Source organism: Scyliorhinus canicula, chromosome 16 (assembly GCF_902713615.1).
Source record: "Scyliorhinus canicula chromosome 16, sScyCan1.1, whole genome shotgun sequence".
Classification (NCBI taxonomy): Eukaryota; Metazoa; Chordata; class Chondrichthyes; order Carcharhiniformes; family Scyliorhinidae; genus Scyliorhinus; species Scyliorhinus canicula.
Genome location: NC_052161.1, coordinates 71757472 through 71775147, shown reverse-complemented (window position 1 = coordinate 71775147; position 17676 = coordinate 71757472). Strand labels below are relative to the sequence as shown.

Here is a 17676-nt window from a genome sequence, read left to right as displayed (position 1 = left end):
ATGGATATCAAATTACGTAAATGAAACACTATCAAGAAGGTTGCAACACTTACAACCCACCCTTAATTGTGCAAACAGTAAGCAAACTGCGGAAGTAAAAAGGTGGCAAAAATCCTTTCAAATTTCAACTGTCCTTAAAGTATAGCAGTGTTCATGAATTATGTTGGACAGGAAAAGTGCCTTATCACATTTAATCAATTTTTTATTCAGACTTGCTTCTTAACGTCTCAGTAATGTTATACTGATTACAGTGTCATCGCTGATTACCAATATGTTGAAAAGCTGATATTTACCCATACATCACAGCAGTTTAAGCCAAATGGCCCCAAAGCCTGATTTTCCATTCAATAAGATCATGGCCCAACTTCATACACAAGCCTTTGCCACCATATCCCTTAACTGCTTAAAACTGTTAACAAAAGCCTATCTATCTCAGTTTTAATTATAACAATTAAGCGAGCATCGATTGCTGTTTACAGCAGAGAGGTCCAGATTTCTACACCCTGCATGTGCAGAAGTGGTTCCTGGTTCCACTCCTGAAACGGTGACTCGAACCTTTAGACTGTAACCGTGGTCCTAGACGCCACATACCATTTGAAATAGTTAACTCCACACAGACAGTGACCCAAGCCGGAATCGAACCTGGGACCCTGGAGCTGTGAAGCAATTGTGCTAACCACTATGCTACCGTGCTGCCCGTTTCCTCCCACAGTCCAAAGATGTGCAGCTTAGGTGGGGTTAGGGTGATAGCGCGGGGGACTGGGCCCAGGTAGGGTGCTCTTTCAGAGGGTCAGTGTAGACTCGATGGGCCGAATAGCCTCCTTCTGCACTGAAGGGATTTTATGGATTCTATGAATGATGATCGTGAAATAATTGCCGATTGCTGCAAAGACCAATCTGGTTCACTAATGTCCTTGAGGGAAGCAAATCTGGCGTCCTTACCTGGTCTGGCCTACAGGCGACTCCAGACCCACAGCAATGTGGTTGATGCTTAAAGGCCCTCTGAAATAGCCTAGCAAACCACTCAGTTCAAGGGCAATAAATGCTGGCCCAGCCAACGACACCCACATCCCATGAACACATTTTAAAAAATGGCAACAGTGAAAGCCATTTGCCCAGAGTTTTGCTCCATTCACTTCATTTGCCAATATATCTTTGCAATGTTCTAATTCCACTGCTTACAATATCACCCTCATTAGTTTGTTAACGTTTTGCGTTTTACATTCCTATGTACAATGGAGGTTGCCCACGTACACTTTGTCAAGCTGTAATTAAACATTCCCGCCAGTGGTTTTAGAAGGATATGAACAAATCAGGGTTGAATGCATAAATTATCCCCCTAACCCACCCACTAACCCTACATCAACTGAAGGCTACAATCGACTCCCTGTGAGAAATTCCATGCAAGACTGATCAGCAGATTATCAAGTCTGAATTGCGGAACCCTCCCGCTACAACCCTATAAACTGGATTTCATGCAAAGTTCTGCTGCGTCGACCCAAACTGAACATCCTACGGCACTATACAGACTGTTTTTGAAATAGGCCCTGGGAATTTACTCAGTCGGTTGGGGATTGGGTGACCTCTCCCTCCAAAATCGGCCACCAGAACTTCAGCAGATATCTTTGTCTACCCAAGGTCTCGGCCAACCTCCCCACAAAGTTGCTTTGGCCAATCAGAAACCACCTGGTTCTTGAGGAATTTTGTTAGCCAGCAGGTTGTTCAGTGTTTAACGATCAGGCTAGAATGTATTTTTCCGTAGGAAGTCAAAAATGTCCAAGAGACAGGCAAACATTCGATATTGAGGAGATTCAAGCCAAACATCTTGCAATTTCAGTCTTCATTCATCACAGCTTCCACTATCGTAAAGCTTTGAATCTCAACATTACGATTTCCCCCAAAAGTAGCACATGATCAGAGATGAATTTGAGATTTACACACAGCGTGAGATCATCACTGCCCAGTTTCAAACTCCCAATGTGAATGGAGAGAGCTGGGCTTCTATCCATAACATATCTGGACCAGAAAATGCTGCGCTATCTCAGGCATGTGTAAAAGGTCTGCCTCCACAAGTAAACAGTGGATACAAATGAACAGAGCAGATGACATGGTCAAGGGTGAAGAAAGGAGCAATCTGGGCTGGGCTAGGTACAGAGTGGAATTAAAGGGGCAGGAGTTAAGTGGGAAAGATGACGGACGGTAGAGAGGATTGGAGGCGCAAGCCCCTGGTAAGGTTGGTAACGTGGAACGTCCGGGGACTGAATAGGCCGGTTAAAAGGTCGCTTGAAAGCGGGGGTTGTCTTTTTGCAGGAGACTCACCTCTGTGTGAAGGACCAGGTTAGGTTAAGGAAGGAGTGGGTCGGGCAGGTTTTTCACTCAGGGTTTGATTTGAAATCGAGGGGTGTGGTGATTTTAATGAGCCAAAAAATGGGATTTGTGAGTGTGAGGAGGTGAGGGATCCAGGTGGGAGATATGTGATTGTGAGTGGGATATTGGAAGGGGCACCAGGAGTGTTGGTAAATGTGTATGCCCCAAATTGGGATGATGTGGGTTTTATGAGGGGGTTGCTGGCAGCAATCACGGATTTGCCACGTACCAGTTGATCATGGGAGGAGATTTTAACTGTGTCCTGGAGCCGAGGGTGGACAGATCAAGCACCAGCTCGATGGGTAGGGTACGAATGGCAAGGGAGCTGGGGGGGGGTTTATGGAGAGGATGGGTATGGTGGATCCATGGCGCTTTCAGAACACAGGGGGAAGGGAGTATTCCTTCTTTTCACACGTCTATAAGGTGTAGTCGAGGATTGATCACTTTGTGGTGAGTCGGGAGATTTTGGTTAGGGTGGAGGGGGCAGAGTATGTGGGGATAGTTATCTTGGACTATGCACCCCACTGGCTGGATATTCGGTTCAGTATGGGACGAGAGCAGAGGCCGGGGTGGAGGTTTGACTCGGGGTTGTTAGCAGATGGAGGTTTTTGTGATAAGGTGCGGTTGGCGATTAGGGATTATGTGGAGTTCAATCAGAATGGGGAGGTGCTGGCGGGCATTTTTTGGGAAGCACTGAAGGCAGTGGTCTGGGGAGAAATTATCTAATTTATGGTTTGTGCGAATAAGGAAAGGAGGGCGGAACATGACTGTCTAGTGAGCGGGTTAGTGATGGTGGACAGGGAATATTCAAGGGTGCCCACCGTGGAGGGATTGGCGAGGAGGAAAAGGTTGCAGCGACAATTTGACAGGCTGACAACGGGGAGGGCGGTTGGGCAACTGCGTAGGGCAAGAGGGGTGCAATACGAGTATAGGGAGAAGGCAAGCTGCATGCTGGCGCACCAGCTGCGGAGGCAGGTTGTGTCCAGGGAAATATTGAAGATCCGGACTGGGGCTGGGGATGTGGTGTCAGAGCCAGGGAAGATAAATGAGGCATTTAGAGAGTATTACCAGGAACTTTATGAGGCAGATGGAGGAGGAGAGGTGGGGGACATGGGGTGGTTTCTGGATGAGCTGGAATTTCCCCAGGTGGAGGAAGCAAAAAGAGGCAGGTGTTGGAGGAGCCCCTGGGGCTGAGGGAGGTGCTGGATAGTATCAGGGGTATGAAGTCGGGGAAGGACCCTGGGCTGGATGGGTACCCTGCAGAATTTTATAAGGAATTTGTGGCGGACCTGGCACCACATCTGTTTGGGGCGTTTAATGAAGCACTGGAGAAGGGGGAGTTGCCGGACGGTGAAGCAGGCAGTAATCACACTAATCCTAAAAAAAGAGAAGGATCCGGTGGGACGTGGGTTGTATAGACCCATATCATTATTCAACACGGATGTGAAAGTATTGGCTAAGTTGTTGGCGGGGAGGATGGAGGACTGTGTCCCGGGGGTGGTTGCAGAAGCTCAAACAGGCTTCGTGAAGGGCAGGCAGCTCGCGAGTAATATAAGACGGCTGTTGAATGCGGTGATGAATCCGTCGAGAGCTCTGGTACCGGAGGTGGTGGTGTCCATGGACGCGGAGAAAGCATTTGATCGGGTGGAGTGGCGGTACTTGTTCGAGGTTTTGGGAAGGTTTGAGTTTGGGCTTAGATTTGTGACATGGGTGCGGTTGCTGTATGTGGTGCCAAGAGTGAGGGTGAGGACGAATTATATGAGGTCACGAAGCTTTGCTTACACAGGGGTACGAGGCAGGGGTGCCCCCTGGCCATAGAGCCATTGGCGATGGTTCTCAGGGGGTCGGCAGAGTCGCAGGGGATAATGAGGGGAGAGAGGGAGCATCGGGTGTCGCTCTATGCCGATGACCTCCTGCTGTATGTTTCGGATCCGTTGGGAGAGTATGGGAAGGATTATGGGCCTGTTGGGGAGGTTTGGAAGGTTCTCGGGATACAAGCTGAATGTTGGGTAAAGCGAGGTATTCCCGGTGAATGAGCTGGCACAGCGGGCTAATTTAGGGGGATGCCATTTACGGTAGTGAGGGATAGGTTTAGGTACTTGGGGATTCAGGATTCAGGGAATGGACGGTGCTCCATAAGTGGAACTTAACGAAGCTGGTCGAGGAGGCCAGGAAGGATCTTAAGGGGTGGGATGCACTGCACTTAACGTTGGCGGGAGGGACCAAGTGGTGAAAATTAATATTCTGCCGAGGTTCTTGTTTATCTTTCAGGCTCTCCCGATCTTTATACCAAAGGCCTTTTTTCGGAAAGTGGACACAATCATCTCTGACTTTGGATGGGCGGGGAAGGTGCCGAGGGTGGGGAGGACCCTGTTACAGAGGCAGAGTCGGCAGGGGGAGTTGGCGTTGCTGAACCTGCTTCATTATTATTGGGCGGCGAATGTGGACAAGGTGCGGCGGTGGTGGGAAGGAGAAGGGGTAGAGTGGGTTAGGATGCAGAAGGAATCTTGTAAGGGGTCTAGTTTGAGGCCTATGGTGACAGCAACATTGCCAATGGCTCGGAGTAGGTATTCAGGGAACCCAGTGTTGCAGTCCACGGTGAAGATATGGAATCAGCTGAGGAGGTATTTTAGGGTGGAAGGGATGTCGGTGCTAACGCCGCAGTGCGAGAATCATGGGTTTGAGCCGGGGGGCGATGGATAGTGTATACAGGAGGTGGAGGGAAGTGGGGCTGGTCAAGGTGAGGGATTTGTATTTAGAGGAAGGGTTCGCCAGTCTGGAGGAGATAAGGGAGAGGGTAGAGCTGCCGAAGGGTAGTGAGTTCAGGTAACTACAGGTTCGGGACTTTGCACGAAAGGTCTGGAAGGGGTTCCCTAGATTGCCGGGATACACCCTGTTGGAGGGACTGCTGCTTCCGGATGTGAAGGGGAGGGAAGAATTGGGGATATATATAAGCGGCTGGGGGACCAGGGAGGCGAGCGGGTGGTGAAGATGAAGGTGAAATGGGAAGCGGAGTTGGGAATGGAGATCAATTGGGGAGTATGGAGTGAGGCACTGCAAAGGGTAAACGGGACCTCCTCTTGTACAAGGATGAGCCTGATACAGTTTAAGGTGGTGCACAGGATGCATATGACTCGGGCGAGAATGAGTGGGTTGTTCCAGGGGGTAGCAAATGAGTGTGAGAGGTGTGGGCTGGGGCCAGAGAATTATGCGCACATGTTTTGGGGTTGTGAAAAATTGGGAAGATTCTGGGCGGGGGTATTCGCGGTCTTAGCCAGGATAGTTGAGGAAGGAGTTGACCTGGACCCTTTGGTGGCGATATTTGAGAGGAGCCGGAGCTCATGGAGAGGAGGAAGGCTGATGTCTTGGCCTTCGCCTCTCTGATTGCACCGCGTCGAATTTTGTTGGAGTGGCGGTCGGCATCGCCCGGGGTAGCAGCATGGTTGGGTGACTTGTATGATTTCCTGCGGTTAGAGAAGATAAAGTATGAGTTAAGGGGCTCAGCAGGAGAGTTTGAGAAAAGGTGAGGGATGTTTGTGACCATGTTTGAGGAACTCTTTGTCGCAGGGGTGTGGGGAGGTGGGTGAAAAAGGAGAAAAATTGCACAAACTGTATAGTTGATTGTTGGGAAGAATGTTTCCCGGGGTGTTTATTTGCTGTAACCTACTTTGATACAAGTTTGAATGAAATGCGTTTCAAAAAAAAGAACAGAGCAGTGAAACAGAGACATTAGTTTGTGTAAATGAGAGTTTTAAGTCCAGCATTAAGAGCATGCCTGGACAAAGTTCCTGATGCAACAGGGGTGCAATGATTTACCAAGTTGATGCATAACTGAGGTGGACACTTGTTCAAAATCCCTCGGTTCGGACTGTTGTGTCACAATGGTATTTGAGACAATCAGGCACAAAAATAATACGTCCAAGAGCAATGGACACATCTATACCAGCAGACCCCCAGTGCTATTGTTCATATACAGTCTGGGATCGGAATTATGGTCATTCTGTTTCACCGTTAATCAGGTCTGTGTGATTACGGCTCAATTACTCCCTGTGCAAGTTCTGGTAACTGTAGCTGGTTAGAAATTGCTGAGGTCAATGAGAGGTCAGTAAAGTGGAAATTTCAGTCACTGGGTTAATTACTGGCGTACTTTATTTTATTGAGATTGCTTTGCTCCACAGCTCGTTATAGGGACCCAGAATTATTTTTGCAGGCAACAAGCAGGCAGTGGAATTTAGGGCAGTACCCGCTTACATCAGTACTCGTTCCCATTTGCCAAGGCTTTTTAAAATTTGCTGGGGGCTTAGTTGTGGGACCATCTTCTATCTGGCCTGCTTAAATCAAGGGGGGCTTATTCGAGGGAACACCCAGCCTATCCCAGGAATTGCTCCCTTTGAGCCTTTGCAGAACCTGCCAGCTGACATGAGTCTGCTGAAGGGTTTAATAAACCCCAAACTTTAACTAGGAATAGGCAATTAATCCCAAATGGGTTGGACTGCAATCTCCCAGATGCATTCTCAGAGATTCCACTGAGAGCAGAGGATGCAAAGCTAAGGTTTCTTTCCACCAATGTAAGATGATTCAAACTGAATGTGGTGTAAAATGGTAGGATAAGGTTGGGGCTGAGGGGAGTTGCCTGGTTAACCGTATCCCCTCAGCTTCCACCTAGAATGTTCAAGTTACCCCTATTCTGCTTTACACCGTGTAACATTCCCACATTCACAAAACAGCACTTCCATAAAAGGAATGCCACAGGAGATTTGCCAGTCACACATTTCCTCTCCATCATACTACGCTGTCAGCTCGAAGGATCACACATGTCCACCTTATAACATTTCATGAACCCGAATACCAGATGCAGGATGCTTTCCATCTCTACATTTTTAAATATAACTTTAAAAAAAAAATTAGAGTACCCAATTCATTTTTTTCAATTAAGGGGCAATTTAGCATGGCCAATCCTTTCATTTCATTTTTCATTTTCAATCCACCTACCCTGCACACCTTTGGGTTGGGGGCGAAACCCACGCAAAGACAGGGAGAATGTGCAAACTCCACACGGACAGTGACCCAGAGCCAGGATCGAACCTGGGACCTCGGCGCTAACCACTGCACCACCGTGCGGCCCCTTACACCTCTACATTAACCTTGGTATGAACCCAGTGGTTACCTGACAGCAGTTAACCTTGCTGCCCGGAAGAAACACACCTACATTTCACAGGATACAGTATAAATGTTCCTGACCTTATACGGTCAGTGCATTCACTGACTCATCATTTGCAGTGTGACAGGATGTTTTATAGTAATAACAGCCACTGGGTTGTGTAAATTGTGTTTAGAATTATACATACTGTTTTCAAGACCATTATTTCATGTGCCATGTATTATTCTGCTGCTAAAGAGCATCAGGTGTTCCTTTACAACTGTAGAGGTTCAGCTTTCCTCAGATCAGCTGGAGACTTAATTGCTCTTCACAGATCTGCACCATCATTAGAGTTCGGACTTCCTTTATAAGAACATAAGAACTAGGAGCAGGAGTAGGCCATCTGGCCCCTTGAGCCTGCTCCACCATTCAATACGATCATGGCTGATCTTTTGTGGACTCGGCTCCACTTTCCCGCCCGTATACCATAATAACCCTTTATTCCTTTATTCTTCAAAAAACTATCTATCTTTATCTTGAAAAAATTTAATGTAGGAGCCTCAACTGCTTCACTGGGCAGGGAATTCCATAGATTCACAACCCTTTGGGTGAAGAAGTTCCTCCCAAGCTCAGTCCTAAATCTACTTCCCCGTATACCCATGACAATAAATGGTATTACCGTCGCTGAATCTCCCACTGCTAACATCCTGTGGGTTACCATTGACCAGAAACTAAACTGGACTCCTTATATAAATACTGTGGCTACAAGACCAGGCTAGAATCCTGCGGTGAGTAACTCACCTCCTGACTCCCCACCATCTGCAAGTCAAGTCAGGAGTGTGATGGAGTTCTCTCCACTTGCCTGGATGAGTGCAGCTCCAACAACACTCAAGAAGCTTGTCACCATCCAGGACAAAACAATCTGCTTTGCTGCTTCAATGAAGTGTAAAAATTCTGGACTATAGGGCAAAGAGTACAAGATTAGGACTAATCAGATAGCTCCCTTAAAGCACAGTCATGATGGTCCACATGACCTCCTGTGTTGCACAATTCTATATTTTGGACTCAAGATGCAAATGGAAAAGTAAATTAAAATTAGGGCAGGAGTTTAAGAAGTCTGCAATTCAAGCATCATCTGAATTCGTTTTGAAGCCTTTGATATGCTTCTTATGACATTCACAATTAGGTTGACATATTAATTGATGGTTAGTTGAAAAATTGGAATGTCTGAAATGTAAACGAGAGATTCCTTTAAAATTATGAAAGGCTGGGCAGCACGGTGCTGAGGACCCAGGTTCGAATCCCGGCCCTGGGTCACTGTCCGTGTGGAGTTTGCACATTCTCCCCGTGTCTGCGTGGGTTTCACCCCCACAACCCAAAGATGTGCAGGTTAGGTGGATTGGCCACGCTGAATTGCCCCTCAATTGTAAAAAAATAATTGGATACGCTAAATTTATTTATTTATTTTTTAATTATGAAAGGCTGGGGTGGCGCAGTGGGTTAGCACTGCGGCCTCACGGTGCCGAGGTCCCAGGTTCGATCCCGGCTCTGGGTCACTGTCCGTGTGGAGTTTGCACATTCTCCCCATGTTTGCGTGGGTTTCGCCCCCACAACCCAAAAGATGTGCTGGCTAGGTGAATTGGCCACGCTAAATTGCCCCTTAATTGGAAAAAAATTAATTGGGTACTCTAAAATTTTTTTTTAAATTATTAAAGGCTTTGTTGGAGTGATACAGAGAGAATGTTGGACAAGTATATGTAGGAGAAGGAAGTAGAGCAATCTAGGCCAGTGCACAGTAGCATTGTGGATAGCACAAATGCTTCACAGCTCCAGGGTCCCAGGTTCGATTCCGGCTTGGGTCACTGTCTGTGCGGAGTCTGCACATTCTCCCCGTGTATGCGTGGGTTTCCTCCGGGTGCTCCGGTTTCCTCCCACAGACCAAAGATGTGCAGGTTAGGTGGATTGGCCATGATAAATTGCCCTTAGTGTCCAAAATTGCCGTCAGTGTTGGGTTGGGGTTACTGGGGGTTACTGGGTTATGGGGATAGGGTGGAGGTATTGACCTTGGGTAGGGTGCTCTTTCCAAGAGCCGGTGCAGACTTGATGGGCCGAATGGCCTCCTTCTGCACTGTAAATTGTGTGTGTGTGTGTGTGTGTGTGTGAATGGGCCACAAGAGTGACCCTCCTTTATCTCAATGGATCGCAAGATTGAAATCAGGCTTGTTCACTGACCATGACGCCATGAATAAGATTAAATACATTTAATACCCGCCGAATATTTCATAGCGAGTTGTAGAAAATTCTTTATCATTTATAGATTAATGGAACTATAAACTTCAAAAAGCAAAAAAATAATTTACACTTTGGCAGAGGGTGCACTCGGCTCTCCCAGTAGATGAAATGAAATGAAAATCGCTTACTGTCACGAGTAGGCTTCAATGAAGTTACTGTGAAAAGCCCCTAGTCGCCACATTCCGGCGCCTGTCCGGGCAGGCTGGTACGGGAATCGAACCGTGCTGCTGGCCTGCTTGGTCTGCGATTAGCCCAGTGAGCTAAACCAGCCCCTGATGTATTGTGCAATCAACTCGCATCTCACTTATCCTTGCTTTACATGCAAATCACTTCAGTTATACTCATCGGAAAAAACCAATGGACGTAACAGTGGAAAGCGGCCACCCTGCGCGTGAGCAACGGTCAACAAAATGTCTCGTGGGCTGCACTCAGAACCCAGATAGGCTGCACGTGGCCTCAGGCTGCAGGTTGCCCACTGAAATAGAGAGTCGTGATGGTAGATTTAAACAAGGGAAGATGGGAGAAGGTTCAAGCGGAGCATAAAACCTAGCATGGACTGGATGGGCTGAGTAGCCTGTTTCTGTGCTGTAACTCCAACGTAACATTCAGTCCCTGCACCACTGATCCCAGTGGCAGTAGTTTGTAGTGTACATCGGATGCACTGCAGTAACCTGCCAAGGCTCCTTCAACAGCACCTTCCAAATCCGCAAACACTGCCGCCTGACAGGGTAAGGGGAAAAACCCATGAGATCACCCACCATCTGCAAATTCTCCAAGCCAGTCACTATCCTGACTTAGAAATATATCGCTGTTCCTTCACTGTCAAAGGGTCAAAATACTAGGGGCGGTATTCCCCCCCCCCCCCCCCCCCCCCCCGCCGGGTGGGAGAATCGCCGGCGCGCCGCGCGAATCATGCCACGCCACCCCGACCCCCACATGCAATTCTCCCACCCCCCCCGAAACCAGCGCCGCGCGAATCGCGCCGGGTCGCTCGGAGAATCGCCGCAAATGGCGAGCGGCGATTCTCCGGCCCGGATGGGCCGAGCGGCCACTCCAACACGACAAGGTCCACCCCTGGTTTCTGCCGGCGAGAACTCTGCGGGAATGCTCAGGGGGCGGCCTGTGGGGTTGGAGGGGGGCTCCTTCACCGGGGGGGGGCCTCTGAAGGGGTCTGGCCTGCGATTGGGGCCCACCGATCGGCGGGCCAGCCTCTCCCCCCCGGGCCTACATTCCGCCGCGGCCGGCCTCTGAACATCCACGCCATACTGCGTCGGGGCCAGCGCACGCAAGTTCCCCGCGCATGCGCAGGATGGCGTGGCCCAACTGCGCATCCGCAGGATTGAGCTGCCCCAACTGCGCGTGCACGGGTTGGCGTGGCGCCAAGTGGCGTGAAGCACTCCAGCGCCGTGCTGGCCCGCTGTGGGTGCCAGAATAGGTCGTGCCCGGACCCTGTTCGTGCCATCGTGAAACGCGACGGCGTTCACGACAGCGCGGGCACTTGGTCCACGGAGCGGAGAATTGCCCCATAGATGACACTAATCATATGACTCCCAACTATTGAAACAACCCAGAAACATGAACTTCACATTGACGTTTCATAGCTGATAATTGAAAAGTTCCAATACAAATCATATTCAGCGGCTGTTAAACTGAATGGATAATTGGTTGTGTCTTCCAGTCCAAAATTGGTTTATCGAGTCACATGTTTCAATACTGTTCTACTTTGTGTAATTAATTGATTGGTGCATGCTCAAAACAAGCTGTTAACGATTCATTCATATATTTAGCAAATGAATGCCCTTCATCAAATTAGCAGCTTAATTTAAGAGGTGGACCCCGAATCCTAACATAATTTGATTGTAGCTGCAGAGCTGGGAATCTGGGTTGCTATCCCACTCTCAACCAGCATTTTGAGCTCAGCTGCTACAATCTTGGGGATATTTTTGCTCCCTCTTGGCAGGGCCTTGTGGCAGTATTGGTCTCCACCCAAAGGAGATTGGGAGTAGGAAGCAGAAAGGGCCGCTGAGCACGCCCAACAAAACACGCTTCACGATAACCATTGCGGAGATTGAGGCGGTCACAGTCACAAAACCTGTGGAGCACAGCGTGGAAGCATAGGAGGAAGGTAGAAGATAAGGAGAGAAAAGATTGTTTTCAGAATGTACTGAGCTGAACATCCAAACACCGTTAACCATTCAGGATCAACACTTAGGGCCTCAGACACGCCCATCCAGGCCACCGCTTTTAAGTTCAATAGGTCCAAGTGTTTACTTGCTCAAGACAACATGATAGTCGGCCATGTAGGCTTCTGATGCACAAAAAGCAAACTTTTAAATCCCTCTTCAGTAATGCTAGTGATCGGAATGGCTTCTATTGTAGCATCAATCTGTAGTCACGTTGTAACTTGCAATAAAACACACCTGAAGATTTGTGTTCAGCAAAAACTACCTTCAATATTGTGCTGACAAATGGATTCTCTGCAAAATCCTTCTTACTTTACAGCACTTTCAATCCTATTGATATTCACCATATGCATTAGGTCTTTGATTCCACATTTGCTACAATCCCTGATGGTTTTGCCATATTCTTTAAAACATTGATGAGGAAGAGGAACCGGTGAGAAATTGGTATGCCGCAACCATATTGATAAGACATTATTCTAAATAGGCCAGTTATTCTGAATATGTTGTGTGGCACTACCACCATGCTAAGTAGAATGGATTCAGAACAACACTCGCAACTAAAAACTGGGCATCCACGTGCCACTGTGGGCCAGTTCCACCACAATCCTTGTGGCCTGGTATATCCCTCACCCTACCATATACGTCAAGCCAGTGAACAAACGCTGGTGCTTATGAGTACATGAATGAGGTACGAACAGGGTGCAGCTATAACACAGGACTACATGCATAGTGAACCACTGATGCAGCTTAAGACAGACAGAGCTAAGCAATCCCAAAGATCAAGTATCAGGCCGAAGCTTTGCGGTCCTGCCAAATCCAGTTGTGGTGGACAATTAAACAACTGACAGGAGGGGGAGGCTACTCAAATATCCCCACCAGCAATGTTGGGGCAGCCCAGTACAACTGGGCAAAAGTCGAGGCTGAAGCATTGGCAACCAACTTCAGCCAGAAATGCCGAGTGGATGAACCATCTCGGTCTCCTCCTCCTTTACAGTGCTCAGCCATACAATCACACAATGTGCTATCAAGAGTTCGTGAGGTAATCTGGATGCAACATTCCTGCTGTATCACTGAAGACATGTTTCCCAGAGCTAGTTAGGGCGAATCAAGCTATTCCAATACAGCTACAACAGTGTCATACACATAACAATGTGGAAAATTGCCCAGTCCACAAGAATGCAGAACAAATCCAACCCAATAAATCACTGCACTATCAGTCTACTCTCAATCATAGCAGAGTAATGAAGGGTGGTGTTTACTGTGTTATATAGCAGCACTTCCTCAATAATAACCTGCTCATCCTTGCTCAGTTTGGGTTCTATCAGAAACAGTTGGCTCCTGACCTCCTATTACAGCCCTGGATCAACATGAACAAAGAACTAAATTTTAGAGGTTAGGAGAGGTTGACTGCCCTCAACATCTAGAGAGTATTTGACCTGGTGGGAACTCCAATAGTTGCAGTCAGATCTAGTACAAAGATGGTTGTGGTTATATAAAGCCAATCATCTCTGTCCCAGGACATCACTGCAGGGGTTCCTCAGGGCAGTGTCCTAGGCCCAACCATCTTCAGCTTTATCACAATGTTGAAAATGGGGATGACTGCACAGTGTTTAAACCATTTGCAACTCCTCAGTCTGCACCCACAAGCAACAAGATATCAACAACACTCATGCTTGGGCTGGTAAGTAAGTGGCAAGTAACATGTGCACCAGACAAATACCAAACAATGTCCACCTCCAATAAAATTAAACTGAAACTTCTCCCCAAGACGTTCAATGGCATTAGACCAGAAGACCACAATATATATGAGCAGAATTCAGCCATTTGGTCCATTGAGTCTGCTCTGCCATTCGATCGTGGCTGATATGCACCTCATCCCCATTCTCCTGCCCTCTCCCAATAATCCTGATCCCCTTATTAATCCAGAACACCAGATTTGTGCTTGAAGTGCTGTTACATACTGGGCTACAGACCAAGAGCTGGAAGGTGGAATTCGACAGAATAGTTCTTTCTTAGAACATAAGAACTAGGAGCAGGAGTAGGCAATCTAGCTTCTCGAGCCTGCTCCACCGTTCAATACGATCATGGCTGATCTCACCATGGCCCCAACTCCACCATCCAGTCTGTTCTCCATAACCCTTCAACCCATTACCGATTTAAAATCTGTCTAACTCCCCCTTAAATTGACTCACTCTCCCGATATCTTCCGCACTCTGGGATAGCGAATTCCACAGATTCATGGCCCTTACTATCGTCGAATCCCTCACTGTTAACATCCTGAGTGTTATCTAGCGAGTGACTGACCTCCTGACTCCCCAAAGTACATCCACAAATCTTGAGTGTGATGGAATTCTCTCCATCTGCCTGAATGAGTGCAGTTCCAACACTCAGCTCAACATCATCCAGGACAAAACAGACCCTGGCTCTGTGAAGCAACCATGCTAACCACTGTGCTACCCTACCACCCATAGCACGTATAGCACCAATATCTGACAGTGGCCTGTGATTTATGTACAATAAGAAAATCCAAACTTTAAATTATAGGTTTTTTTTTTGCTAGCATATCTAACAAACACCAAATTTAGAATTCTTCGTGGAGGAACATCAGTGATACGAAAACATTATAAATGAAGCAGCATTAATTAATTCTGCTTCATTAATTCTGAAGCAGAATTAAATTCCAACTAACGTCGATGAGAATATATGCATCTGCTCAGTATCAACTGAACCTTAAATTGAATCAAAAGATAATGAGGAATATGTAGCTTTCAAGTTAGAACTTTGAGCGGAAACAAAAAAAAATGTAAATAAATAATTACCAAGATCAGCCTTTTCTTTTAATACATCCTTGAAATTGAGACCACTGTTGAGGGTGCATTGCCTGTACTGATGCAAGGCTTCCTTTAGTCCATTCACTCGCAGCTCCTTTCTCTTCGAAGGTTTCAGTGACACAGCCCCAAGGCCCCGTGTCCATGAGCCGAAATCTGAGCATGCCCATTTCATCAGGTCATCCAGCTTCACGACTACTTTCTCCGATACAGCTACAACTTCATCCTGTAAAACCATACCAGAAACAACAAAGAAATAGTAACATTACCTTGCTGATCTTGAATGGTACATAGCAGCATCCTTTAGATAGGATTTACATTACCGAAACTGGCCATTCGGCTCAACCTGTCCATGCTGGTATTTGTGCTCCATTCAAGATTCCTCCCGTCTTTCTTCATCCAAATTTATCATCGTAACTCTCCATTCCCTTCTCCCTCATAATGGTTCAGCTTCCCCTGAAACGCAACAGTAACCCCTTCAACCACTCCCTGTGCAAGTGAGTTCCACATCCGCACCACTCTTTGGGGAAAAGAAGTTTCTTCTGAATTCCCCATTGGCTTTCTTGGTGACCATTTTATATTGGTGGCCTCTAGTTATTCGCTTGCCCTTGAGGGGAAACATTCTCTCGGCATCCACTCCAGCAAAGCCTTTCGCAACTTTGAAGGAATCTCATTTCAGACAATCCAAATTTTCAACTAACCACCAGTTATATATTTACTTAACTGTGAATGTCATAAACAGCATATCACAGGCTTCAAAGTGAATTTTGCAGATGCTTGAATTACAGATTTCTTAAATTCCTGCCCCAATTTTAACTCATTTGTCCCTTTGCACCTGGAGTTAGAATCGCACAGCACAGGTGGTCATATGGACCATCTTGACTGTGCTTTAAGGGAGATACCCGATTAGTCCCAATGTCCTACTCTTTGCTCTATAGTCTGGAAGGTTTTTCCCCTTCAAATATTTACTCAAATCCCCTTTGGAAGTTACTACTCAATCTGATTGCACCACTCTTTCAGGCAGTGCATTCAATTCACAACAGAAATTAAACAGAAATTCTGGGCTGGATTCTCCGGTCCCCAGCCTCGTGCTTCTCGGTGCCACGCCATTCGCTGGTGGTGAGATTCTGTACTCGCGCCGCTTGTCAAGAGTTTTTCCCCATTGAAGCCACCCAATGCTGCCAGGAAGCCCTCTGGCGGGGCTGTGTTGCCGGCGGGAACAGAGACTCCCAACGGCTGGAGAAATCAGGCCTATATTGCTGTCCGGCTTCTATTAGCAATTATGTTAAATGTGTTCCCGTAGGTTACTGACACCCCCTCCACCTCCATGTTAGTCCCCAACTGAACAGCTGGTTTGTGATGCAGAGCGACGCCAACGGCGCAGGTTCAATCCCCGTACTGACTGAGGTTACTCATGAAGGCCCCGCCTACACAGCCTTGCCCTTGCCTGAGGTGTGGTGATCCTCAGATTAAACCATCACCTCCTCAAAGGGGAAAGCAGCCTATAGTCTTCTGGGACTATGGCAACTTTACCGTACCTCGTCCCCAACTGAGAGAACGGAGCACGAAATCGGATTCTGTAATAAACCATTCAAAAGTGCAGGGAGCAGCACAGAGTGACCTTCCTTCCTTCTCTCTTAAGCTACTTCGCGACCAGACAGCACGGCTGATTAGAGAAAATGAGATAGCATCTATCGCTCTGCAGCACAGTCAAGGCATCACCACAGTGTGCCCCTCTGCTGAATTAGCTCTTTTCTCAATATATTTTGACCAAGAATGTCATGAAAATGAGCTCGGGCGGCACGTGGCACAGTGGTTAGCACTGCTGCCTCACAGTGCCAAGGACCGGGGTTCAATTCCGGCCTTGGATGACTGTATGGAGTTTGCACGTTCTCCTCGTGTCTATGTGGCTTTCCTCCGGGTGCTCTGGTTTTCTCCCACAGTCCAAAGATATGCAAGTTAGGATGATTGGCCATGCTAAGTTGCCTCTTAGTGTCCAACGGGTAGGAGAGGTTATGGAGCCACGGGAATAGGGCGGGAATGTGGGTCTAGATAGGGTGTTCTTTCAAAGGTTCAGTGCAGACCCAATGGGCCGAATGTCCTTCTGCACTGTAGGGATTCAGTGGATTCTAAGATCAAGCAGCAACCTTAAGCGTTGGAAAGAGCAATGATCTCAAGCTATTATTTTGCTCAAATTTGCAAAAAGGATTAGCGAGGCAAAATTCTACTGGCAGAATAAGAATCAAATGCAAACATTTGGTTAAGGCAGGTTCAGATAATTAATGTAAACAAGATCTGTGTAATCTTAGTATCAACTGTTAGTGCGATAGTTTGTGTATTATGCTCAGAAGGTCAATGGACAAGGTTTAAAAGACGTTCTACAGGCGTACGTTAGAAAGGTTACAAACATATAAACTTTCTACAGAATCTTAGACTAGTTTTTAAAAAACATTTTGAGATTCCTTCTAGTCTAATTACAGGCTTCCATGCTGCAAGGCTAATATTTCTAACATGCCTATGATTTAGCAAAATGTATGTACTGAATATTGCCTTCCATTGTTGGGAGTATTGAACCGAGATTATTCCGACTGTCACTTAAATTCGAACTCTCTTCCTTCCCCAAATAATCAATGTTCTTCCTTTCTAATAAAGAAAGCTAATGATCCCAATTAAACATGTAATTTGATTGCCCACTCACACTGCGAACACAATCAATACTTTAAGTTTTTTTTTTAAAAAGCTCATCCTTTGATGTGGTGGGGATGCTCAGAACCGGGGTCACAGTCTGAGGATATGGGATAGACCATTTAGGTCAGAGATAAGGAGAAATGTCTTCACCCAGAGAGCAGTGAGCCTGTGGAATTTG

The 17676-nt window shown here is 47.1% G+C and overlaps 1 protein-coding gene across 2 annotated transcripts in view; it reads right to left on the bottom strand.

The window, feature by feature from the left end:
• arid5b (AT-rich interaction domain 5B) overlaps positions 1–17676 on the bottom strand; it is a 163397-nt gene that overhangs the window by 134622 nt on the left and 11099 nt on the right. For both annotated transcript variants that reach the window (XM_038821530.1, XM_038821529.1), the window contains exon 3: positions 14802–15036. In XM_038821530.1, the coding sequence (XP_038677458.1) occupies positions 14802–15036 (235 nt within the window). The remainder of the gene's footprint in view (positions 1–14801; positions 15037–17676) is intronic.